Source organism: Ambystoma mexicanum, chromosome 12 (assembly GCF_040938575.1).
Source record: "Ambystoma mexicanum isolate Mex_15411 chromosome 12, UKY_AmexF1_1, whole genome shotgun sequence".
Lineage (NCBI taxonomy): Eukaryota > Metazoa > Chordata > Amphibia > Caudata > Ambystomatidae > Ambystoma > Ambystoma mexicanum.
This window is the reverse complement of record NC_090936.1, coordinates 229,917,990-229,945,358: the sequence shown is the minus strand read 5'-3', so window position 1 is coordinate 229,945,358 and position 27,369 is coordinate 229,917,990. Positions and strand designations below refer to the sequence as shown.

Sequence of the window (27,369 nt, the reverse complement as noted above, 5' to 3'; positions counted from 1 at the left end):
AGAATCTGTAAAGAACAGACCAGGGAAAGCAAAACCAAGTTGGTGAAGCTACACTAATATTCTGTAAGAAATAGTCAAGTGACGCCAACAGCATTACTTTTGGGAAGAGGCACAACCAATTATAGTGGTGAGTAAAATAACCTATATACTTTTCAGAATGGCACAACACACATTCAAGGTAGGTAAGTGTTCTCTTTTCAAGGCAACAGGCCCAATGCTTAGAAGTTATGTCCCTATTCGTGGAGCAGGAGTATTCTCAGTGGCAGGGGGTGGGGGGAATACTAGGTTTCTAGTGTTCCACAGACACTTCAGGAAGGCACTGAAGTAGCAAAAGTCAGTTCCTCAGGAAGACTGCTCAAACAAGTATTACACTTTGGAGAGGCTGAAAGAGTTCAAGGACTTCTGAGAAGACACCCTAGGAGGATTCCAACAGTGGGCCTGTGTAAACTGAATGAGAGGACTTCAATCAAAAGAAAGGTCCCAAAGCTAAACGGGAATCACAAAGGCTTAAAAAGGTAGGTAAATACCCCTGCCAACAGTACCTCAGCACGGAAGAAGAGTTGCAGCAGGAGACTCTTCAGGATCTGCAGCCAAAAACCCAGTCGACCGTTTTCCTTTGTCATGAAGATGGAGGACAGGACTCTGGAAGGGATTGTGCAGCAGAGATCAATGGGAAAGGATCCAGGCAAGTTTCTTCATAGCTGGATGCGGCTCTGTGGTTTTGGCATCCTTTACAGGACCCAGAAGAAGACAGAATATTGGTGGTCAGATTCTTGTCACTTGGAAGGTCCAGAACTCTGGTGAGGGGAGTTTTAGGACTCAAATCGTGTCTCTTGAGTTCCAGCAGGATGCCAGCAAAGTTTCAGCTCAATTAAAAAAATCGGAAGACACTGCACCGCACAATGGATCGTGGTCCCAGGGTATTGGGGTATTCCAGCCCGCAAGTTCGCAACACGACGAGGGATGGCTAAAAATGCAGGTAGTCTTCAGTCTAGTGGATCACACCAGGCTCTGGGTCGGGCCCGTCAGTGTGTGTCACGACGTTTAATCCCATCAGTTGTGACAAAGAACATTTTAAACAAGAACTGGAATCTTGTGAAACAACCTGGATCCCTCTTCAAGAAACCAATGTTTGCCTATAAAAGGAATCAGAACCTGAGAAAGACTGGTACACGCCTATAAGGATGCTATTAAAGAACAGACAATCCTTAGCCAGTGGGGTCTACCTGCCATCACCGGGCATAGCAAGTGTGGAAACTGTGGCCTGTCCACTAACAGAAACCAGACACGAGTTTCAATAGTTTGGAAATTAGAATATCATACCAATTGTCTCTCAAAAAAATGCCATATATGTAAATACATGTCCATGCCAATTATTATATATATTGGTAAAACCACTAAGATGATGTATATCTGAACATAGGTCCTGTTTAAGAAATAGAGTGGTGGACAAGCCACTGGTGGACCATTTTGCAGAATACAATCATAAGGACATCAGACGGTTTATGTTACAGCCTGTAAAAACTAATATGAGAGGGGGAGACCTGGGAACCACACTCCACCGCATCGAGCAACGCTGGATATATACCCTCGACATGGTGCGGCATGGGTTGAATGACTGTGGAATGGAATACTTGATTACCAAAAAATGATGGAGCCGTGTATAAGGTGTGTCCCCACAGGTATGTCACCTATGAGTGGTATAGCCTCATACTGTTACAACACCATTATCACGATTGAATATGATGTGGAGCTGAGATGGGCTACAGCGGTAATGCATACACAAAGTGTGGGAAATTTTCATTTGCTCTGTGTCAATTGGTATCCTAGGAAGTTTGACTGCGGTGATCATTTAGAACATGCGGAATTGGATTCAAGAGGAACTATGCCACTAAGATTCACAGTTCATGCCAGCAACTGAATATAGTATCCCTTCCATTTCGATTCATTGGAAGAGATTCAGTGATTAATTTGGGGTGTGTATATAAGTACTTTTTGTGTGATCACATTCTTTGTTCAAATGTTTGAGTGGCGTCTGTTCAAGGACATGGGATAATAAGAATTGCCTTATATGAATATTATACGGCATACTAAAACGATTTGGCCAGCAGTCACCGTCTAGTCCATTGTTTAGTTTAGTTCTCCCTAAAATGATGGCACGGATCGAGTCCTGTTTCTATTTCAATATGATTCTATCTCAATATGACAGTATCATAGAAAACGAGCGGTCTAGTAGGCCTATTCGGAGTTCAGTCCGTTGAGTTGCCTTACCCAGGACGACGGCCCGGATTCAGTCAGTTTTCCATTTTCCTTTTTAAAATGACTGCACCATGGAAAACAAGCAGTCTAGCAGGACAATCCGGAGGTTAATTTGTTGTTTAATTTATTTGCCTTTCCCAGAATGACAGCCCACTTTGAGTCCCTTTTCTATCTCAACAAGACCTTATCGCAGAAAACTAGCGGTCGAGTAGGAGGCTTGTATGAGCAGGTTTTGACTCACTGCAACTTGTTGGAGCGGTAAGCACGCTGAATGTCAGTAGTGTATTTGGTGAAGGGTATTGTCAAAGTGGACGGTGGCAGACGCGGTTACCAGACATTTGATCGAAAATAATTGGTCGACTGGACAAATGGTCGAACCAATTTGGTCGAAAACCAAATGGTCGAATTTTTATTTTTTTTATTTTTACCCCTGGGGGGGGGGGGGGGGAGTGCGGGGGGGATAGACAAGGTCCCCCCCAAACCCCTTTTTTTTCTAAAAACCTTTTTCCCTAAACTACAACCTAAAATATATAGATATAAATAAATAAAAAAAAAATATTTGACTATTTGGTTTGGCTGAAATGTCCGGACACCGGCAGACGCCTAGGAATGTTGTTTTCCCAATCGTGTTTACAATTAGTAGTGATATGGCAGCCTGGTGTGCATGTTGGGGTGGCCGATGGATGACGCCATTTTTGGGGCCATAGGATTGAGTATGACACGGGCACTCCATTTGGTAGATTTAATCTTCGATAAGGGCATGCTTTGAGACATTAACATGTGATCTGTCCCTGTAGGACTAGAATGTATTTGTAGATGCTTAGCCAGTATATTGCTATGAATATGTTGCAGCCGAGAGTCTTTACACTTACGTGTAGTTTTCCTTGTTTATAGGATATGCAAACAGAAAAGAAAATTAACTAGAAAAGTAAATACAACTGCAACAAAAATAAGAGTGAAAGACAAAAATTCACCCGTTCAATCGGCCCTGAGAGGGTAAGCCAATGAGAAATCTTTTTGTGATCTAGATAGATGATAATGCATATAAAGTGAAAGATTTTCATTTCTTCACTATTATGCCCCCAGGATACGGAATGAGAGGATGCATATCTGTTTATTCGGCGGAAGTGTACATATCCGGAGAAGAACAGTCTATGTGACATGCGCATGGCTGCTTACTCTAGCATTGTAGGTAAGCCTCAAATTACTTGTGCTTTTGAATCATGCTATTCGAATAAGATATAGAAGAGTTGAGTTTGACATTTTAGTAGTGAATAAATGGGTGTGTGCTGTTTTTATTTGTTCACAGGACCTGACTAAAGAGGTTACTTAAAGGTACCAGTGAGGGATTGATTCCATCATATCTTCCGCATCTCCAAATATGAAATGCGGAGGCGAGTTAGATCCACGCATCCACTGAGAATTGTGTTAAAATCAATTATAGTTTTGATAAAGAAATAAGGATGACAAGAGACTGATAGGTTTTATTATATGTTTTGTACGGATGTGGCTTACTCTAGTCCATGAAAGCAAGACATAATTTGATCTTGGCTACACGTCCTGATGAGTCTGAAAAGAGGGACAAGATTGCTAGTCCCATGACCGAAACTGGTATAGACTATATAAACTGTTTGGAATTGTAACAAACTGCAAAACGCACCAGTATCAAGGATAGGGTCAAAATATGTTGTTAAGTAGTTGTCAAATAAAGGTGTAATTTGAATTTCTGTTTACACAGAAAGATGGAAAGCCATTGCTGATATATGAGTATGAGTGTGAATGAATGGACATTATTTGATTGTGAGCCTGACTGTGGATTACGGTGTTTGTAATATTTATTTTATGTGATTCGATATGTATAACTATTATAATGCACATAACATATATACATTTTGTATTGATTCAAAACATGTGTATATAATGTATTGAGTTAAGAAAGCCTTGTCATCCCTTTTTTTTACTGGTCCACTCTATTATTCTTATTGTTCATTTACCTGAAGGACCAGGGATTATAGTGCAGGTAACCCCTTTGTGTTCGATTTAAAACAAACTGTACAGACAAAGCTGTGCAATAGCTGCTTTATTCACATTCATAAATTTATAATACATTTTTTCTACAGATCTTACTGACTTTTCAAGAATGCCTTCATGTATCATTTTTGGTTGCCCTTCTGTGAGCCATGTCAAAACTCTGGGCACAGTCCTGCATATATTCCCAAAGGATATAGGTTTAAGAACATGGATTACAAATTGTGGTTTTCTAGTGGAAGGGATTGAAAGTAGAGCCCACGCTGTCTTGGGAGACGTCAGGGACCATCTTTCCACGTCTACAGCCTGCCTTTTGTCAATATGTACGAACAATCAAAGTACACCAAAAAGTGTAAATGCAGAATTCTTTGCAAATTGCTTCAAAATTCAATAGCGACTCAATTTTGACACACTGTCTCAGGTGAGTAGTGGATGATAAATGTATGTTTATTGGTATGTAGGACAGTGGTCTCTATAAATATGTCTTCTCATTGACCCCTCGATCAATTAAAATAGTGTATTGAAAAGTTTACTTGATGAACCTTTCAGAGTTTTAGGTGTTCATTTCCCTCAATATTGTATTACCCAAGTTGCTCTATTTACCAGAATTACCGAACTTTTAAAATGTTTCACTTTAGACAACTTTCTCTATCCCCGCTTTTGGGATACCAATAAATCATTGAAATGTGACCCTTACTAAAAGCTTCAATAGTGCTCTTCAAAAGTTGCCTAATGTTTTGCAAATGTGTTGGTTGACACTCACCTATCAAGTAATTATATTGTACTAGTCCTTTATAGTCGACTGAATACATGCATGTCATACTTGGAATTTAAACATGTTGAAAATGATTATGTATAATTAGTTATTTACACAAAGTGGCATGTAGGGGTTACTCTCGGTATGGACCATCGTCTGCATCTTCAGTTTAATTTTGCTTTTAGATCTGTATTAATACAAGTTCTGTGTTATAGGGGGATGCTGGAACTTCCACTACAACCACTTTCTCATTTGCAACAGGTCCAGAGTATGAGGTATGCGTACTAACAGTTTGTGCTACAATGAAAGTAAATCCTACAAAAGATATACTTTGAGACTGAAATGCATGTAACCTTGCACTATTTGAAACTTTTCGGTTTTTTTGGTACCAACATTACACTTACTACATGATGCAGGATACATTCAAAAGGAACCATTACAAAGCAAACTACTTTTGAAAGCAACATTATAATCACTATGTTTTGCAGGGTGATCTCAGATCCATGTGTCATCTCGGAAGGTCATCAGGTGAAATGTAGTCTATGACCAAATCGCGTACACAGTTTCCGAGGTTATGTTCATAATAATGTTCCATTTCTGTTGCAACAACAAACCTTATAGTACAAGGTTTGCAATCATTTTAAAGTACTTTCTGGAGAAGTGATCTGTGAGATGAAAGATTTAAGTTCGATTGACAACTTTTTTATATGATTCTTCTCTCCAAGGATTGTACTGAAAATGTTGAAATTGAAGAGACATGGACCAGAGGTATACATACCATAATATGAAATATAATTGAGCATCACATCCGATTGGGATGACATGTTTGAAATGTCTAAATGTTAAAATGTTTTTATATTCGTCTAGTTGTTTCTGTTTGTAGATATGTACATGCGTTTCCTTGAGTCGAAAATAAATGTGCTCGATTTAAACCATATAAAAATGCTCTTTTTCAGCTTGGTGTTGTGGTCGGCAAAGCGAAGTCCACGTTTCAAAGCAAATGAAGAAAACCAGGGTAAAGAACAAAGCAGTTTGTTTTGGAGACGTTTTTAAGAGGATGTTTTTGTCATATTATATTCTTAGTTTGAAAATCTTATCTTCTGTATGTGTTCTATACATCGAGCATGTTTTTCTATACATCTGTTAGATGCCCTGGAAGTAGAGGAGTATAAATACCCGGGCATCTGAAACCAAAGAAGTCACTTGCCAAACGGATTTCACAAAGGAGCAACTACTTTTTGAGGCAAAGCGTAGTCCAGTCATAATCAGAGTCGTGATGCATATGTGCAGTGGCCGGAAAATTAATGGAATCTCACCTGCGAACCATATAAAGTTACCATGGACCACTGCTACTTCAAGTCGCCCAGACGAAACTGAAGACACTGACGATACATTGCAATTTCTTGCAGACCCATTGACACAATCTACACCCTCGAAAAATATCCCAACCACCAAACATTCAATGTGAACTCTTTCTCCAATTCATGCAGAAATATCATAGCCCGAAATAACAGAGGCTAAAGCATCAACGCAATTGACTGACAAATCTTCAAGATCTCTACTTCAGTATACCTAGTTTGGGAGACTTGTCCACCACGGTCAAGTCCCAAAACAGTACTGCAGGACGATTGGCTATTAAAAGGAGTAAAAATACATTCTATTCGACTGCTGGAGATGCTAGAGATTTTACAAATGATTAAATGTGATCATAAATTAAGTGCCAGCATATGCGGGTAGCAATAATCCAGGCTAGCTGTGTCCGCCTCCATAAAACATTTTCATGGTCTGCTCAACCGATGCTCAGTAAAGGGTCTGCTGGAAATTGACTTTGTTCAGCAGCTTTACTGTTCAGCGGATCGACTTTCAGTAAGATTTCCAGTTTTAGTCAATTTCTGGGACTGGAGTTCATTGGTAAAGCCCAGTACTACAAAAGCAGAGGGAATTCTTGTTCCCCGCCATTAGTCATGCCTGGAAACTCCAATAGATGTCAAGGAACAGTACACTCTCTGGCAAAAGGGTCAGGCTAGCTGGCGACGGACAGTGTGGCAGTCCAGGATTTTCCACCGAGTACTGCACTTACCACTTTCAAGACATGGAAAGTAAACAAATGAGTTCGGTCATCGTGCAGGTGTCTGAATGTACATCATCTGTGGCCATGGAGAAACATGGTTTCATTAAATCCATCGAACCTCTTGAATCCTTGGGAATGCAAAAAGACCCGATAAACAGAGGCAAGCACGTTGGAATTGCAAAGGCCATGCAAGAGCAGTTTCCACACATTCAGCATCAATTTGATGTAGGGCATGTTGCCACATCAATCACAAACAAATTACAGCTGATGGTGAAAAAAGAAAATAGGGTTCAGAAAACCTTTTAAAACGGTCTATCAGAAACCATCTTTGGTGGAGCTCCAAAACTTGTGATGGATCTGTAGAAATTCTACTTGAAAAATGGTGTTCATTGATGCACCATTGTTCCAACTCATGGAGAGAAAACTAACATTTCCACAAATGTAGACATGGACCTTTATCCAAGGAGCAGGAGCGGATGAAGTGGTTGGTGCCATGGTCCCCCCCCACACATAGCACTTGAGATCGTGTATGATAAAACGCTTTCATGCGACCTGAAGGGACTCCCAGAATTCTACCATATTGGAGGTTTGGAGGTGTTCCATAATATGTGCCTAAAGTAGAGGCCAAAAAGGGTGCATTTCGGCATAGACGGTATGGAGGCCAGAACAAGACTGGCGGTACTTGTGCACAACGAGAACATTGGGAGGGCGGGGGGGGAACAAGCAAAAACTGCAGAACTTTCGAGATGCTTCGTTACCTCATAGTCTTTACAAAAACGAAGCAAACAATGGGTGGCCAAGCCAATATACCATGCATACGTATGGAATGGATCCAGATTTTCTTCCCAGGACACATACAATGCCACAGAACATTGAAAATGAGCCTGGTCCTCCAAAACTGGAACTTGTTGAAAGGTTGATTTACATGGATTTGTAGCCATCTTTAAAATCTGTTGACAACATTTTCAATATGTTACCCAATGTTTGGACATTGTACAGAAACAATCCAACGGTATTACACTTGCAATTTCAATGCTCGATAATGTATTAAAATGGATTTACGGCAATGTAATTGTGTTTCATATGCATTAATGTATTTATTTTACCTTTCATTTATATTGCTTATCCTCTGTCTAATATACATGTATACATATTAATCAAAATGTAGTCATGGGCACCCCTCTGTGAGAACAAACACGGCCATTGACATGTTCTTTGGGAATGTACCCACTCGAGAGTCTGCAGCCACACTTTAGCTCCTTGTTTGTATTTTTCTGAGATGGGAAACCACATTTAAATATCAGTCTTTGTTTGAAGACATGTGTGGGGTTGCTGTTGGTACCCTTGTTCAGAAGAGAATTGCCAAAGCACAGACTGATATGCAAAGACTGATATTTACCATCTGTGGAAGGTACAGTGAGCCAAAGTGTGGCTGCGGACTCTCGAGTGGGTACCTTGACAATGAACAGGTCAGTGGGCCGTGTTCGCTCTTTTAGAGGGGCACCTATGACTATTTTTTGATTGTATACATATTAAAACCTAAAATGTAAAAATATGATTACTTAAAACCTAAAATGTCAATGTTATTATTTGAAGTATGTGTCTTCATTTCTAAGTCAAAGAAAACTAGCTGCGTTTTTAATTTATTAATACATATGCTTTCATTCTCTGGTTTTTTTTTTTAAAGTGTGTGGGGTGGCCCTTTTGTTCCCTGAATGAGTGCCTGATACCATTCTTCACAATCGGACTATCTTACTTAGAATGCACCGCACTTTCCACTCCCCCCATCCTTACAAGCACTTTCCCCAGTTTCCCTTTACCATGCACTTGCGCCTTCTTAAATGTCACTGGGCCTAGTAAGATCGCTTGGAAAAAAAAGAAAAAAAAAATTGTCTCTTTTGATATCCCTTGTTCTCCTCCCTTTTTGCCTGGTCGCGCTCTGAAACACTTGTCTACGAGCATGATATAAATAAAATATAATTTATCATTTCATTTGTCTGCAGGCCAAACCCCCAGCACAGATGCAATCCATGGCACTTGCGCTCAAGGCCTCCACTCAGCAGGCACAATAAGTAGTTCCAATAAGGGATATGTTTTTATATGGAAGAAGTGGAGGTGTGTTCCATCAACACTACAAGTTTGCTGAAAGGGCAATGGAAAAAGGGTAAAAGAAATTCTATCGCAGCCCTAAAATCTATCCATTGGCGCCAGGCGGCTACAAGGATCTAATTCAAGACCCTCAGCATCAATCACAAACAGTTCTGGGGCCTGAAACCACGCAATCTCCAACGTTCCTTCCCTAAATACTACCCAGATACAGCCGTACGCTCCTCTAATTCCAACTCCATGACAGTCAAATACTTCTCCAATCTGAGAGTGGCTGGCAGGTCTCTTCTCCACAGGTTCCTGCCTTCCCAACAGGATCCATGTCAGAGTTCTGGAGCACTCGCTACAGTTTTGCAAACTGGTAAAAACTCTACCCTTCTATATTTCACCCCACTGCCGCTGTTACCAGTGGTCTAATCCTCATGAATTTCACAAGTTCCCTGGCCCATCAAGTCAATACTAGCATCATCCACCTCAGGCCAACACTGCGCTGCCCTGAGTGCGCCCCCCTCTGCTTGATCGCTACACATACCACCCTCGAGAGCAGACCATGCAAGCACTTAGGATGTGCTCCTCCTTGGCTCCCCCTAGCACTGAACCTCACCGGCACTCCTCCAGCACTTGTACACCCATAGGCTCTTCCTTCCGTCCCCTTCACCAGCACTTCTCCCCTATGCACTAGCACGGCTGATTGGCACAAGGCCTAGTAGGATCAGGAATGTAATTTACCGTTTTGGAATAGTTTTTCACCAAACTGCGTTCCCATTTCACAATGTGGCCCTTTGAAATACAATTTTGTTGTAGAACGTGTGGTACACACATTCACCTCGTGCTTCGTGTGGCAACTTCACATGAGAATGAACACACAGATATTTAGTATGAGCACGCAACGTCACTGTCTCTCACATGATGGTAGACGGGGCTGCTTCAGGCGTGCAAGGGAGCATCAACAGACATGCATGAATTATATTCAGAGCCGTACAATATATGCTAAAAGTCTAAGTAGCAAACAAACGATTCAAGAGTGCAACATGGACATAGTAATGAAGGGCAGTAGGTATATAGGAGACTAGCAGTAGGGGTATGCTGATAACATTTACTATATTGAAAGTGGACATACAAAACTTTAGTTTCCATTTCAGCGATCTGTTGTTCGGAACGTGTAGTATTGGGGATACTGGAAGCCACCAGGAAGCAGAGATGATGCTGGAGGCTGATGTATATAAACGTAAGTTTCTTTATTTATGTTTCAGGGCTAGTTGGGTGAAGGGAGGCAGGAGCTAAATTGACAAGCATCCTCTCAGATCAGTTCTCCCATCCTGAAGCCCCAACTGTCAGTCTTGGAAGCCAGATGACCCATAAGGTTCCAGCTGACATAATAGCATTCAACTGCCTGCATGGGTGCACACAATACAAGCAGATGCTAAAGAACTGTTACTCATTGTGACATTGAGGGAATGGAACTTCCTGAAATTATGTAAGCTTAACTAAAAATAATATTTGTGCGATTAAAAAAATGGCACGTGTGCAATTCAGCGACGTGCAAATGTGCAATTTGACCAAAAGAATTGACAGTACGTTATGTTATGTTGAATGATATTCATACTGCACACTATAAAAACCACAGTGCATAACTTGTGGTTTATCTGTCTAGTAATGATTGTTATTTGTGTATAGTTTAAAGCAGTGTGAATAGAGGTATGACTTTTTAGGACGCATTGCTTACTGGCCTTGCCCACTAATATATTCTGTGCAGAGTTATGGGCTCTTAGCTGGACCATATTGTGATTATTCCTCGAAGACCCGCACCCACAACCTGTATGCAGGCTAATGATATCTACACTGCTTTGTCCTGTAGGATATACTGGTGTGCTGTCACCGTTACATCCTTGTGCACCATAAAGTGGGGGATCGGAGGGGGCAGAACATTTTCCATGGGCACTTGGTTCTCTTTTCGATCACTACTCTTACCACTTCCATTATAATGTCATCTGTCTGTGGTTCAACCGAAAACATTACTATGTCCTTATTTTGTGGTAGGGCCTGCTGTGTGAAGTGGGTGCATCTGTTTCTCCATCCCATTCAGAGGTATACCTACTTCACAGCACTACCCTTTCATGCATGTCATGGTCTGACCTACTCCCTTTGTTGTCATCTCTGTGTTCATTCTGTGTGGTTTGCGTTTATGATTAGGTTTCATCCGGTTCTGAATTATAAGTTAACTTGTTAGATTATAGAACCGCTACTAAAATATATTCTTTTATTCTGTTATCTACACAGCTATATTCTACTGTTCTGCGCATGCCATGGTTTCCAGCTACCGTTGGAGGGAATCTTCAATCAACATGGCAGATAATCATCAACAGTGCTTATTTGATAACCGTTATGTGGGACGACCGAAAAGGGACCAATCTGCTCTTTAGCGGTATATGATATGATAGGTTTTTTATAACATGCTTAATACCCAAAGGTTTCTAAGCGCGCACCCGGGGATTAAACCTGTGTTGCTCGGTGTCGTCTTGTTTCCAAGGTGAGCACGTTGCCCCTGAGGTAGCCTCCAGAGACGGTAGCAGCAATAAGGAGCAACCTGCAACCTGTCCGCGTTTATGTGAAAATGTGCCAATGCGAAAGCGTTGTGCTTGAAAGTGAAAATAATGCAGATCTTCTCATGAACGGAACACCATGTGCATCCTTAGAAAGTTTTGATGATGTAACATAAGGACACAAGAATTGGGAGTACAGGGATTGATCGACCGATCGCTGAATGCAATCAGCGTATTATGAGGAAGTTATAAAAAAACCATTAAAACCATGCAATGTTTGCTAGCTATAACTTGTATTGCAAAAAGATATTTCATTTTGTGGACTAAATCGTCTCTTGTAAGCATTCTTTGCAAAATAAAAGCACTGGTTACATTGCAGAATATTGATGTTTTCTTAAAAATAAATGTTTTGCTCTCCTATTTGGGACAAGAAAGAAAAGTTACGTGCTGCAAGAGTATGTGTGCTTTATCTTCCTCATTCTGCATTAGGTAACGTCATGGCGTGGGTGATGACAGGGCACGTTTGGGTATGCTGGCCACGAATGTCATGAAAATAGGTGGAGGATATCGTTTGGACTAGTAATGTTAGTTTGAGGGGCAGGCAATCTGTATTCTTGCCGCGAGGGCACTGAACTGTTTTTGCATAAGTAAAAGTGAGGAACACCAAGGTAAGATGCATAGGAAATGTTTTGAAGATCTATTACACTATGCTTAAAAATACATGCCCAAACGATCGGGACAGTAACATTTTTGAGCGAACATCCCCTTTTAGCAAGCAAGCACACATTGCACTAAAAAAAAAAACATATATACAGACCTGCCAAACTGTAAAGGGAAATTCTTTTTAATCCTGTGGAAAAGCTTCTCTCCATTATCCAATTCGACATAGAAATAGGGAGTTCCTGGTTGCACAATCTGAGGGGAAAAAAAAAAAGATTATAAAGAAAAGGAAAGCTGTCCAGGCTATAAAGTTATAAGGCTTGGAAAATGCATCAAACCCAAGTGCTGCCATTCTTAGCTCTCTGATAAATAAGCTGTGGCTTTTTAAGATTCTACCAGTTACTTACCTAGTCCTTTTTGTTCTTATCAGCTGCTCACAGCTGATAACTATCAAAATATTACCCATATCTGCAATATGGCATACTCTGTTGCTTTGCATGCAATCACCCCATCGTATTGCAGATTTTACTTTAACATCCTTTTCCTTTCCAGCCACTGTTTCAAGATTAGTTTCTGGACGTACGAGATCCATCAACAAAGGGGATGTGGTGGTTCGCTAAGGTACCAAACTGAACAATGTAGCACCTTTACTTGCCCCATACCTAATGTGCACAATGCTGGCCAGTTTCTTTTCGACAGACGTCATTACCCAAAAGGCATGGTGGTGGAGGAAAGAGCAGGCAACCCAACCAGAAGAGAGCCGGAGAGAAACTGCAAGTACGAAGAGCGATCTGAATACCAAACAGGCGATCCAGATGCTCCGTTTAGTCCCAATACAAACTCTGGAATTGACTACACCTTTAGATGGCCACCACTACCACACCACAGTGGACCCACAATGGAAAAGAAGCTGGGTTTAAAGCCAGTTATACATGCTTGTATACCTGTAATCCAGCCCCTAGGGAGACCAACGTCAGCAATTGATCCAGGAAGCCTGCTGAAGGAGTGAACCAACGGGAGGGGAACGCACACAATGAAAAGGTACATGGAAACCAAGGCAGTGTGGGTTATTCAGGTCAGGTCAAGGCAGGAGGACCACCTTAAGACCAAGTGTATCTGAACAGTATACCAGAGGATTGGGGGGGGGGGGGGCGGGGGAGTTGTACTAACGATGTCACAGTAAGCAGAGTGTTTGGGGCCCATCCAAACCCTTCCCCCGGTATTACCAGAGAAATCAGCCATCGGGCAAATAAACAGTCTTTTCTCCAAAAGACAGGTATACAGGAAACAAAATCTCTGGCAATCACAGCTCCTGAGCCCGCATCACTTGGTTTTGTTTCTCATTGACGTCACAACCACCAACCCATCCACGGAGTCAGGTGGGTTTGCCAGACACTTCCCTCAAAAACTATCTATTACTTTATTTCAGGGTCACACAATGACCATTGGCCCCTGCAACATTCTACACCACTGCCGGGTTGGAGTGTCTGGATTGGCTGCAGCAGGTCTTTCACAGCACTCAGTGTACATTTTCAAGGTAATGGGAAAAACTGTTCCCACTGTTGCCGCTGATATAGCCACCTAGCCTGGGAGAGTGCCTGCAGGTTGCAATGTTCTGTGTACAACGGATCCATCGGTCTTGTTTGCTACGCTGGGAACAGCTACTCTTCCCACCATGAGTAAGACCATTGTACGGCTGGGTCACATGGGCGAGAACCACAAAACAGCCTTTCGGTCTGAAATTATTGAGGATTTTATTCTGTATTTTGTAGGTGGCTCACTGCCCTGGAAATAATTTTCCACCTGCCCTTCTCTTTGGCTGCGAGCACTGGCTCTGTGATTCGCACTGTAGAGTCGGCATCTCTACTATATTTTGCCGCCTAAATCTTCAAGCAAAATCAGTCTTTCAATGGTTTCCCTATATATTCTAGTGCTTTCTACTTTGTAGATTAGTATTGATCGAGCCCTTATGTGCTCCTTATATATCCCTGAAGCTCCTGGTGGTTAGTTGCGATGAAGCGATTGCAAGCTAGCTCCATGTATACTTTGCTGTCTTGCATTTCTGCATTTGGCTGGTGAAAAGGAAAAGATTTGACAGTATGTATATGTGTCTGTCTTATCTACAGAATGGTGTAGCATGTTCTTTGTGTGTGCGTGTGTGTCTGCGTAACTTCGTGCAGGCATGCGAGTTTACTTTGTGACCAATGTTGCTATGTCGTGTTGTCACTAGTGACGTCAGCACAGCTGGTTGTGATCAGTCAACCTGATCCAGTGATAAGGCACCTGTCAGCTAAGACATAAGCTAGATATGGTTTGAATGGTTGTCTAAGAATATTTGTTTCCATATGTGGGATACACTGTTTCATCCGGTGTTTGGCCAAACAGCGAGTGGCATCTCTTGTTGCTCATCCTTCGGGCTGACATGCAGGCCATTCCGGGGACCCTCTCAAGTTCCCCCTCTGGTCAACTATTCACCTTAGGGAACCAAATCATTGTTACTCCTCCCAAGTGTCCATAAAATCTTGCATGGTTATGTAAACTCCAGGTCACAATGGCAATCTCCTTCAGGGTTACACCACACCCATTTTCCCCAATATTCATTGTAGTCACTGGGATCCTCGAACAGTACTCCGGTTGGGAACAACGGACACGCTATTTGTGTTCGTAGGGTATCTCGAGCTGCTATTATTTTGTCTTCTTCAGACGTTTCTACTAGTATTTTCATTCCTACAGTTTTATTTGTCTTTTGACATTGTGTGATGCATATTCTGATCTCACAGTGTCAATAGTACTAAAACTAATTCTGCCAGCAATACCTTCAGTCCATTGGCCATCTCTGTAGGTATCCATGAGAAGATGTATGCTAGCAAACATTCATCTTTCTTGGCACCTTCGGTGAGTGTCCCGTTGGCTTTGTCATTTGCTGGAACGAACGTACAGCAAGAAGATCCGATCTTGGTGCAAACTCCTCCTCCTATTGCTGCGAGGAAATCCAGAACATATATATTCTAGGGAGCCATTAACCTTCCTGCTCAGATTTACTGCTCTTTTATGGCATTGAAGTCATTGACATTTATTGTTTGTATCAACTCTGATCTTGCGATCTGGAGCCATTTAGCATTTGTGTAAGTCTGTACTGCTGGAACAATGGAGGCGAAGAACATTTCTGTCCTGCTGAATAATCCCATGAATGTTCATTGCATTCCACACCACGTGCCTCAGGCATCCCTCTGTGCCATGCCCAGAAAAATTGAATACCGTATTGGACTATTCTACTGAGAACTGCTGATCTCAAGCCTTGGCATTTCAATAGTGTGAAACTACAACATTGTGTGTGCAGCTCACCATGCCCTGAATTCTGTAAAGGATGAGGATTATTTGGCATTGTGTTCCTCTCTTCTGGGAATGAACATACGCTAATACCACATCCTAAACTTAAAAAGAATAAATACTGGGGCAAAGAGCATTCATGGAATGGGAGTGAGTGATAAGCAATACTAGAAATTAAACCAGGCAATGATCCTCTTCATGGACCAGACGTCTACCATTGCTTGGTGGCAGTTTACACCACAGAGGACTTCCATGTGCCCCATCAGCCCTAATCTAGACTCTACCTCAGCTTGAATCATCGTTGAGGGAGGAAGAAATTAACCCTTTTGGATCATAAGATAGTCTCCACTGGCCCCATTTAAGTTAGATTCCGGAACACGTAGACCACCAGTTGTGGACTCTACTGATGGATCACCTTGGGATATGATGCCCTAACTTTGCTCCAGAATTAGAAGGTACACTATTTCGGCATGAAATCTAGAATACGGCAAATACCAGTGAAACCTTGTACAGCTTGTGACCCAGCGACCTATAACCTGTAGGGATCGAAATGAGGATTGGACTACCCAAACCTAAAAAAGCTATGGAGCACTTTTATTTTTAAATCGCACAGTAAGCAGGAGCTATCTCTGCGGAAGCACGGACCGTTATATAGTGTTCCACAAATGTAACTACGATACAAACCATAACTTTGTCAAATATATATATATATATATATATATATGACCACTTATTCTTAAATTGTCTTCTAAATGTGTCTGAAAACTAATGTATAAACATTCACAAACAGAGATTTAATGTCACATAGGTAGGTTTGCATAGCAGCACAGCAATTGGCTGGGCGATCGAAAAGTAGTGCCTGTGTCAATCCAACCAGGCTTTCCTAGGCTGTAACCAGGAGCTAAACAGCTTCCAGCGATTTCAAAATCTCATTGATCATGATAGGACACAATTCCTTTATTAAAAACCTTTTTTTTACTGAAAGCCTGGCAACACAAAACACAACACAGCAGGGTAACTTTCACAGAGTCAGAGGTGACACAGTGTAGGAGTAGTAAGTGGTACAAGGTACTGAAGGATGAAACATGAACACACAGGGGATTGGGTCCTTATTATTCTAGTACAAGAGGTCCCTTGTCAGAGGGAGAAGTCGATTGTGGGACAAGGTTGTATCCAGTATTGTTGTGCGCAGAATGTACATTCTGAGTGGGTTCCAAATGTCTCTTGGACGTGATTCAGGTGGATGCATGCGTGCCAATTGTTCTTCCACATCACTAGCCCAAACTACATCTTTCAGCCAATGGTCTTTATTGGGAGCATTAGCACTTGTCCAGCGCAGAAGAACTGGACAGGAGGAGACATAGCCGTACAAATGTGCACTCATTTCTCAATGGTGGGTCAGAAATATGAAACAAGCAGAGCAATGGTAGGGGGGCAATAATCTGATCAGTCATTTTGGACAGCGTCAAGCACACATCTCTCCAGAAGGTCGCAAGTTGTGGGCAGTCCCATAACATATGACAGTATTTAGCGTGGGTGAAGTTGCAACGTGGGCATGTTCTAGTCCCTTCTTTAGAGAATATGCATTACCTATCTGGAGTGTAGTGATACCGGTGTAGCACTTTCACTTGTATCAGTTGAAAGCAGGAGTTATATGATACTTAGTGAGTTTGAGTGCGCATGTCAGCCCAGAGATCGGTTACATCAAGTTGGAGATCCTGCACCCATTTAGCTTGTACTTTGTGATGTATTACATCTGAGTGAGTTTGAATTAAGTGATATAGGGACGACACTCTGCTAAGACTGCCGCACGCTGTCAATACAAACCCCTACAATGAATCGTTACCAGGTTTAACCGGGAAGCAACTCCATGGTTTCTTGCATGCCATGCGCATGCCCATGTATTGCAGCCACTTTGAGGATGTACTGCATATAAGTCCTGGGATATCGAAGTTTTGGATAAAGTTGTCTTCTAGATATAGCAACCCCAATGGGTGGAATCCATATTGCATCCAACCTGCGCGCGAGCTGGCATCAACCTGCAGGAGGTCCATAGGGTAAAGTCTCCATGGAATGGGACATGTACGCTCATCACCTTCCATATTTTGCGCAAGGCCAGCGCTGTGACGCTTGCAGGGTGAAAGCTGCAGTCATTAGCATATATGGTGGGGAGAACCAAATATCAAAAGTCCCTTTCCCCCGCCTAGTGTCTTTCTAGCAGTGTGTGAGGGGGCGGGGGGTAAGTTATCGCCAAACCAGAGGTCCGCAAATTGTGCCTTTGAAGCCATCCACTAGAGCTCGAAGTTCGGGGCTGCAAACCCTAACCCGCTTTATGGCTGTGTTAGCGTTTATGGCTGTGTTAGTGTGTTCCATTTCAATGTTCTTCTCTGGAGTGCCACACGAATTTACAAATTTCACCTTCCAACTCCTGGAAGAAGGATCCTCCAAACCACAACGGTTCATTGAGGAAAAGATACAAGAGTTTAGGAATAACAGTCATATTAAAGCAGTGCAATCTTACCTGCTACTGTGATGTGGAGGTGGGCCCAGCTCGTAAGTTTAAGCTGCAATTGAGCCATATATGTATTGTAGTTGCAGTCATGCAGCATAGGGCTATGTCTAGCAACTATCGCAGCCAGGTAGCGTATGGTTACTGGAGCCCACTTGAACCCCTGTAGGTCTTCGGGTGGGGATGTCCGTAAGGGGAAAGAGTTCAGATTTGCTGCAATTCACCTGGAAACCGGATATCCCCCCCTGAAGTTTAGGATGTCTTTCATGATAGGCCTCAAGTGTTCCTGGGGATATCGAATGTATACCAATGCATCGTCTACATAAAAGAAGATTATCTGTGGTTCGGCCGCCATCCTGACCCCACAATGTCTATGAGTCTTGTTAAATCCGCCAGATGTTCAATTATAATAGCAAATATCAGGGGTGGCAGGGGGCAGCCCTGACGGGTGCCTCGGCCTATCGAAATTGCAAGAAGAGTAACCCGTTTGCATTGACCCTGGCCACTGGTGTTGTATAAAGGAGGCGTAGGGCCTCAAGGAACCCCTGGCCGAACCCACATTTTGATCGTATCATGGTGATTCATGTATGCTGTACTGAGTCAAATGCTTTTGAATGGCTAGTGTGAAAGCTACCGCCTGGATCTTAGGATCTATTTGCGCCAATATATTAATAGGGCAGCGCTGGTTCAGTGCTGTGGACCTACCCAGGATTAATCACGACTGGTCCGGTTGAATAATGTAAGGCATGACCGGCATCAGTCGAGTGGCCAGTATGTTCGCGAATACCTTTACATCTGTATTAAGGATATGGGGTGGTAGGATACGCAGGTTTACCCGGTTTCAGCAAAACTGTGATAAATGCCTCGCGCATGTTGCCAGGAAGTGACTGGGACATGAGGGACTCATGCCAGACCTGAAGGTGGTGCGGGTCGAGGGTCTCCTTGTAGCGTTCATAAAATGTGTCAGTGAGGCCATCCGTACCGGGGGGCCTTCCCAGCAGGCAGCTGGTCAATTGCCAGAATAATGTCAGCTACTGAGATTGGGAGATCTAGTAGGGCCTTGGTGTCTTGTGATATCTGGCCAAGTGGGAGTGCATCAATAAACACATCGATCTCTTCTTGGTGCATGTGTTATTACTGGTGTAAACGTCCTTATAAAAACCTGCAAATACCCCATTGATGGTCGTGGGCGTGCGGATCAGGCTACCTAATGCATCCCGTATGAGCTGGATGCACCATTGCCGTTCTCCTGACGTGCCATGCAAGCAAGCAGTATGCCTGGTCTATCTCCCTCACCATATTTCCTAGTGGTCAGGTGCTAGTGGGGCTCTAGGGATACAGAAACAGTCGCTGAGTGTAAAGGTTGCCAGGGGGGGCAGTGCAGGAGTGCAACTGGTGGGGAGGGGACCTGGGCCCGAGAACAGAGCGTAGTCAGGTAACCAGTGCAGTTTCAGATTCAGCCAGGAGATCAGCAGGTGAGAGGAGAGAAAACAGAAGCAAAGAGGAAGGTCTTTATGTGCTTCCGGAACCAGAGATGGATCTCCTCAAGTTTCAGAGAGGCAGGGAGGCTGTTCCAGAGGGAGGCCCGAGCAGAAGAAAGATCTACCACTAACTTGGAAAAGCGACTGATCCCGAGGGAGTTGGAGGTGGATGAGAGAAGAGCTTGAGAAGGAAGATATTTAGGAAGAGAGTTGAAGGTATCGAGTTCCCAGGCCCCATAACGCCTTGTGGACAATACAGAGGGTTTTGAACTTAATCCACGCCACCACTGGGAGCCAGTGCAGAGATTTCAGTCCTGGAGAGATATGATCACTGGGCTTAAGGCCAAGGACAAATCTCGCAGTCCTGTTTTGGATGAGTTGCAGAGGGCAGAGGGTAGAGGCAGGCAGATTTAGAAAGAGGCTGTTGCAGTAGTCCAGCCTAGAGAGAACCAGAGCTCTGGAGACCGTGAGCTTCTGGGGGAAGGAGAGGAAAGGAAGAATACCCCTGAGGCGGTGCAGCTGGTAGTGTGAATTTTTAGAGAAGTCCGAGATGGTGAGGAGAGAAGGAAAGTATGGAGTCGAAGATGACCCCAAGGTTTTAAGCCAGCCTCACAGGTGGTAGCAGGAACAGGCAGAGAAGAGAGTGGGCACCACCATGTATTCAAAAATGTTCAGAATATTCAAGTAAAAATCAAATGTTTCAAAAAAGAATATACATCCAATTGAAAAGGAGCTGGCTGTGACAAGTCTGGAGACACCCGGACTTATAATTGCAACACACGCTGGAGACCAAGTAATAATACTGGGTCACACAACCGCTCTCATATGGGGCCCAAGATGGGCACGTATTTATATCTGATTCACGACAATATGTTCAAGTATCCATAATATACCATACCATACATATACCATAATATACGATCCTCCACTGTGCAGCTGCAGGGCAGTGACTCAGACTGCAGTGTGAGTCACCGCCCTGCAGCTGCACAGTGGAGGATCGTTTCTCTGTGTATTACAAGATTGGTTTCCTTGTAAGCACGAGTGGATTTTCTCCATGCCTTTGTGCATAGTGTCATTTACAACCCACTGCTGAGTGGGCATGAACGCAGGACGTTCTGTTTTTTACCACTGACCACACCAATGAGACTCGCCCTGATGAAGGAAATAATTTCCGAAATGCATTGGCTTTTTTAGTCTAATACATGTGGATTGTGGCAACTGCTTCCTCACCAAGGATTATTAGTGATAGCTTTTTGTTTGAACTACTATGGATAAATCATTTTTGATATGAATCAGAAAGACTCATCTTCCTTTTTCTAAGAAGTATGGTATATTATGGATACTTGAACATATTGTCGTGAATCAGATATAAATACGTGCCCATCTTGGGCCCCATATGAGAGCGGTTGTGTGACCCAGTATTATTACTTGGTCTCCAGCGTGGGTAGCAGGAACAGGGCCAAGAGACACCAGCCAGAGTGACAGGAAAGGAGGGAGCAGGTGTGCCGAAGGGGAAGAATCTCAGTCTTACTGGCATTAAGGCAGAGATCATTGGTGGCACACCACTCCTGAATGGCGGACAGAGAGGAGAGGAGGTGGCGGAAGGGAGCCTGAAAGTGAGTTGAGTGTCATTCGCATAGCACTGAAAGTTGGGGCACAGAGCTGCAATGCGGTGCGCAAGAAGTGACAGGTATTGGTTGAACAGCCAGGGAGAGAGGTTAGACCGGTGGGGAACACCACAGGTAGAGATAGAGAAGAGGAAGGACCCAAGTTGGACCTGGCAGGGTCGATCAGAGAGAAAGGTGGTCAGCCAAGCCAGGGCCTGACCAGCGATACCCATGTTATCACAGACGGTTGAGCAGGATGGCATGATCGCATGGTTGACCATGTCAAAGGCAGAAAAGAGATCAAGTAAGATGAGAACACAGGGGGTGTTGGAATCAAGGTTGGAGAGCAGGTCTTCACGGATGTTCAGGAGAGCAGTTTCCATGCTTCTGGCAGCTCTGAATCCAGACTGATTGTCATGGAGACAACCAACAGATTCAGCTGGGAGATGGCCAGCTTTGCCAGGAGTTTGCCAAGAAATTGAGTGATGGAGATTGGACGATAGATAGCCGGGCAGGAAGGGTCAGCAGAGGGTTTCTTAAGAAGAGGGTGCACAAGGGAGTGCTTCAGGGCGGAGGGGAAGACTCCAGTGGCGAAGGAGTGGTTGCAGAAATCAGCCAGAGCAGGAGCCAGGGTGTCAGTGGTCCTTGATGGTTTTGGAGGAACATGGGTGAACCTGTTTTGATCAGACTGGACTAGAAGCCTTGTCCAAGGAGAACAGGGGAAAGGCAGAGAAGGAGGGAGGAGAGGTGGCCACAGAAGCGCCAGAGGAAGAGCAGGGAGTAGAGGGAGGAGGGGGGTAGGAAAAGAGGACAGTATGTCCTGAGTTTGAGAGATGAAATGAGAAGCCAGGGCCGAGCAGAGGGCCCTGGAGGGGACAGGAGAGGTAGATTGGCCAGCTCCTTGCAGATTTTAAAGAGTTCGACCGAGTTTGTAGATGCCTCATGGACACGGGCTTGGATGTGGGCTCTCTTCTTGGTGCGGACAGAGAGCTCACATTGTACTATGTTGGACTGCTTTGAGGACACTGAACTACGCCGACATCTCGCTCTCCCGGAATGTAAACCTTGAAGGCTTCCCAGAGCGTACATTTTTTCCAAAAAACAATTGTACATTGTCGTCGATAGTGGATGCAAGCTCTACAACTTGCAATGAGAGCGGCTTAAAGCGCCAGTTGTTATGGGACCTGGAAAGTGTTGGCAGTATCAGGTAGATACTAACTGGGGAATGGTCAGAGTAGGTGTGAGGGAGCATGGGGATGCCCTTAACCCCTCCGAGTAACGTGTCAGAAATGATCCACATGTCTATACGGGAGAAGCCATATGTCATTTTTTTCCTGCCTCCTTGGAGTTTGTGACTGTTGTTCCCTCTTGCAGTCCTGGTGAGACACCTGATGCCTCACATGATACCCATTCATCCGTTGGGCACCTAAGGTAGGATGGATGCATTTCGGAAGAAAGAAATAAGAAAAGCAAGCTGATCTGAAAATTGCGAAAGAAAAAGAAGAAAAAGGAATGTTCATTTCATCAGGCACTGTGCCTGATGCACACTCTCCAAGCAGAGCCACATTGCAGTCCCATTCTCTGCCGGCCTCGTAACAATGTAAAGATGGCTGCCGCCTTAATCTGCCATCTGTTTTTCCGTTGGCCATCCGCACATTTAACTGGCCTATTGTCACCCGGGAAGGCTTTAGCCGGCCCATCCCCAGTCTGTCCCCTGTCCGTTGTCTGACAGGCCTGTGGGTGCTCTCCCATCCACCCACCAACGTGCATATGGAGGCTGAAGAGATCTCCATACATTCTGGAAATTCAAAACTATGGAATCATCTAACATTCCTGGAAGGTCAGTCCCTCAACCTAACTTCATCGGCCATCTTCCTCCACACAAGCAACTGCAACCTTCTTAACTCATGGATCTTGATGTGCTCGCCATCACTAAGGCATGGTTCAAGGATTGCTCAGTCACAAGATTTGACACACTCCTCCCTGAAGGCTAAAAAATCCTTTCTGCGCCCAGGCCAAATAAGACCGGCGGTGGAGTAGTGCTGATCTTCCCAGAATGGATACCTGTGTCCATTATACCTACTCCTCTTGAGTGTCTAGTCCTCAGGCTTTCACACCATCCTAAATCTTCTCTCCTTATGGCCACCTATCGGTCTCCTGGACAGCCCACTCTTCCTTTCGGAATGGTCTGACCTTGCCTCCTCTACACTTTCCTCCTCCTCCCAAATCCTCCTGCTGGGTGATCTCCACATCCATCTGGGCACTCCTGCCTCCTCAGGATGTGTCCGCAACCTGTGCATCTCTCTATCCTACCCTCTGGCTCCACTCACACCGTGGGCCACATGTTGGATGCTCTCATCTCCACTGATATCCCACTCTCTACCCTCTCATTACACCTCTCTTGATCCAACCACTCTTCTATCAATACACCTGAAGCTCAGCTCTCCTCTTGCAATGACACGCAGCCAGTCGGCTTCAAAGTCACCAGACCCATGAAAAAAATGACAGTGGCTGCCTTTGCCTCCACCTACTCTCCTCCCCAATTCCTGCAGCTGACTCCAGCCCTGTCACAGCCCTCACTAACCTTAAGCTCTCCATCTCCAATACTCTTTCCCCGGTCATGAGGGTCCAACTGAAGCCTTCCAAAAAGTGCAACTCTTGGTATGACTCCGATCTGGCTGCCCTTAACCGCAAATGTAGGGCAGCTGAGCGGAAATGGAACTCGTCGCGTGGATCATCTGACAAACTGGCCTGCCACCACCTTCAAAGGCAATATCAATTCTGCATCCGCTCCAAGCAAAGAGTCTTTATTCAAGCCTGCATCTCCGCAGGCATCAACAACACAGCCTTCAAAGTCTGCAAGGAACTGGCCAATCCTGCAGCAGCCCCTTCTTCCGTTACACCCACCCAGGACCTCTGCTCGGCCCTGGCAGCACACTCCACCACCAAAACCCAAGACATCCTTTCCTCCCTTCACCCCACATCACAGCACACACCAACACCGGTGCCTCCCTGGGCCCCAATTCCACTTCACCTCTTTCTCACCGGTCACACCCGTTGAGGTCGCCTGACAAGTCTGGTCTATGAAGACCGCATTCAAACAAGTGGACCCTTGCCCCTCCGAAACCATTAGGGACAACATTGACTCCCTCGGCCCAGCCTTGGCTGACCTTTGCAATCTCTCTTTTTCCACTGAAGCTTTCCTACTGGAATTTTCCCAACTGCTCTGAAGCACTCCCTTGTGCACCCTCTGCTAAAGAAACCTTCTGCTGACCCCTCCATTCCAGCAAACTACCATCCAATCTCTATCACTCCTTTCCTGGGCAAACCCCTTGAGACGTTGGCCATCTCTCAGCTGAACCTCAACACAGAATCAGTTGGTAGCTTCCATGACCAAAATTCTGGCTATAGAGCATCCAGAGGCACAAACTGCTCTTCTGAACACCTGTGAATACCTGCTCTCAAATCTTGACACTAACACTCCCGCTGTCCTCATTCTCCTTGATGTCTCTTTCGCCTTTGACACAGTTGACCACAACATCCTGATCGCATGTCTTCGTGACACCATGGGAATCACAGGTCAGGCTCTGGTGTGGTTAACCTCTTTTCTCTCCCACCGCCCATCCCAGGTGGAACTTGGAACCTTTCTCTCGACCATCACTCTCAACCTGCAGCGTTCCTCAGGGATCAAAACTATCCCCCTGGTTCTTCAACGGCTATATGGCTACATTGGCATTTGGGATCACCACCTTCACCTCTAATTTCCAGTTTTACGTGGAAGACACGCAACTATCTTTCAGGCTACCCTCAACCGTTTCTCCTCCTCACTCATATCTGGCCGTCTGCCTGCTACCCAGTTATGGTGTGCTGCAAACAACCTCTGCCTCAACACCAGTAATAGAGATTGTTTGCATTGGGACCCCTGCTTTCCCACTTACTCTGGCCTGCCTCCCATGGCCCCGCACCCATCCCCCACCTGCAAGGCCAAAAACCTTGGTGTCATCTTCGACCCCACTCTCTCCTTCACCTCTCACATTTCTGACATCTTAAAAACGTCAACTACACCTACTCAGAGGCACTCTACCTTTTTTTTACCTTTCCCCAGCATCTCACTGTCTCCAGAGCCCTGGTACTCTCTAGGCTGAACTACAGCAACAGCCTCTTCCTCCTCAACCTTCTGCCTTGAGACCTCTAAAACATAATCCAGAACAGAACCCCAAGAGTTATCCTTGGCCTCACGCAGAGGGACCTCGTCTCTCCAGAGCAGAAACCCCTTCACATGCTCCCCATGGCGGCAAGGATTAAATTCAAGACCCTCTGCATTGTCAACAAGGCTTTCTGGGGCCTGGGACCTACTTACCTGCAATGTTGCCTACCTAAATACCGTCCCTCTCGAGCCCTTTGCTCATCTACCTCCAACCTTCTGTGAGTGAGCCGGTTCTCCAAGAAGAGATTTGGAGGGAGAGCTTTATACTCAGCAGGTGTCTCCCTCTGGAATATCCTCCTCCTCCTCCCCCTACTAACCTAGCTCTCTGCTCTTTCCAACTCTCCCTCTTCCATACAGCTTTGCTGACTGGCCACCTGGTGTACCTCCGAGTCTCACAGGTCCCTGGCAACCCTGCCAGTCCTCTTTGCACTTGCCACAGGGCCCTGCATCCCATCCCCCGCACTGCACTTCTGAATAAATCCAAGAGAGCTCTCTCCCCGCACTTATCCCAGTCTCTACAAACTGGGTGCACTTGGACCCCCGCTTGAATTCAGATTGTGCAAGTGCAAGACAGTCATCTCTGCATGAAGAAGCCCGTTCTCCCTTGTCTTCACCCCTTAATGTGCACTTGAAAAACACAGAATCGGCATCAGGCCCATTTGCTGTATCTCAACTGTTAAATGTATCTTTTTCCACTTACTCTGCCTATGTAGACCGTTATCGTCTCAGAATTTCAAGGGCTCTGAGCGACTGTTTTCCCCCTGGTCCCCCACAGCTCCCAAAAACCCCCCACCCCCCCACCCCCAGGTTCCACCCTCCATGAGCGCTTTGAAACACTGCCTGTGTATAGGCTCTTTATAAATTAACATTACCAAGGAGTCATGGACTGTTGAGTAAAAAGTGTAGGAGCAGTCAGCATATAATACTCTCCAAGCATCCACAAATCTGAGAGAATGCATGCCCTCTATGATAGTAGAGGCAGCTTGCATGGGGGCTCTCTAAATGAGAGCGGATCTATCAAATTCCAGCTCTAGGATGGGGTTTAGATCTCCCCCCCACAATATAGGGACTAGTGGATATCGGGCAGATCTATCCAATTCCAGATCTAGGATGGGGTTTAGATCTCCCCCCACCCACACTATTGGGACTAGTGGATATCGGGCAAGTTCATACAAGAGGTCTGTATAAAACTGAGGGTCATAAAAATCAGGACCATAAACATTTAGCAACAGTATTTCTCTCCCCGCAAGAAGCCCATACACCAAGATATACCTACCCATTGGGTTAGCCTTTGCATGGTGACACTGGAATGGGAGATATTTATGCACCAATATCATGACTTCCCAAGACTGCGAGGAGTACAATGTGTAAAAGCGGTTTCCACCCCAGCTCTTAGCGAATTCCTCGCAGACTGCTGAGAGGGCATGCGTCTCCTGCAAGTACAGGACCTGGAGCCTTTTGACATATAGGTTTATTTTCCATCGTTTAATCGGGTTACCTAGGCCACGAACATTCCAACTAAGGTATGCTTTGTCTCCCATCTGGATGTAGAGTGATTAACATTTACCTTCGTGGTATATAGACCACGACCATCGTACCCCCTCTCACCCTCCCAACTCCAAGCCTCTTCCCACACCCGTCACTCCATTATCTGAAAGCGTTGTGCATATTAAGAGCAGTTTTTAACAACCACAACAGTCCCTTTTAGAAATAATTCCCAGAAATGTGCCAATTCCCTCAACCTAAGAGACCCCCAGCAACTTTACTGGATTTTGAGTGCCCGGTTTCTTTAATCCTGGAGAGAGCAAGAA

General features: G+C 44.6%; 1 protein-coding gene across 7 annotated transcripts in view; it reads right to left on the bottom strand.

The window, feature by feature from the left end:
- Positions 1-27,369, bottom strand: part of CWF19L1 (CWF19 like cell cycle control factor 1) — a 535,479-nt gene that overhangs the window by 107,156 nt on the left and 400,954 nt on the right. For all 7 annotated transcript variants that reach the window (XM_069628338.1, XM_069628339.1, XM_069628343.1 and 4 more), the window contains one exon: positions 12,582-12,679. In XM_069628338.1, coding sequence (XP_069484439.1) covers positions 12,582-12,679 — 98 coding nt within the window. The remainder of the gene's footprint in view (positions 1-12,581; positions 12,680-27,369) is intronic.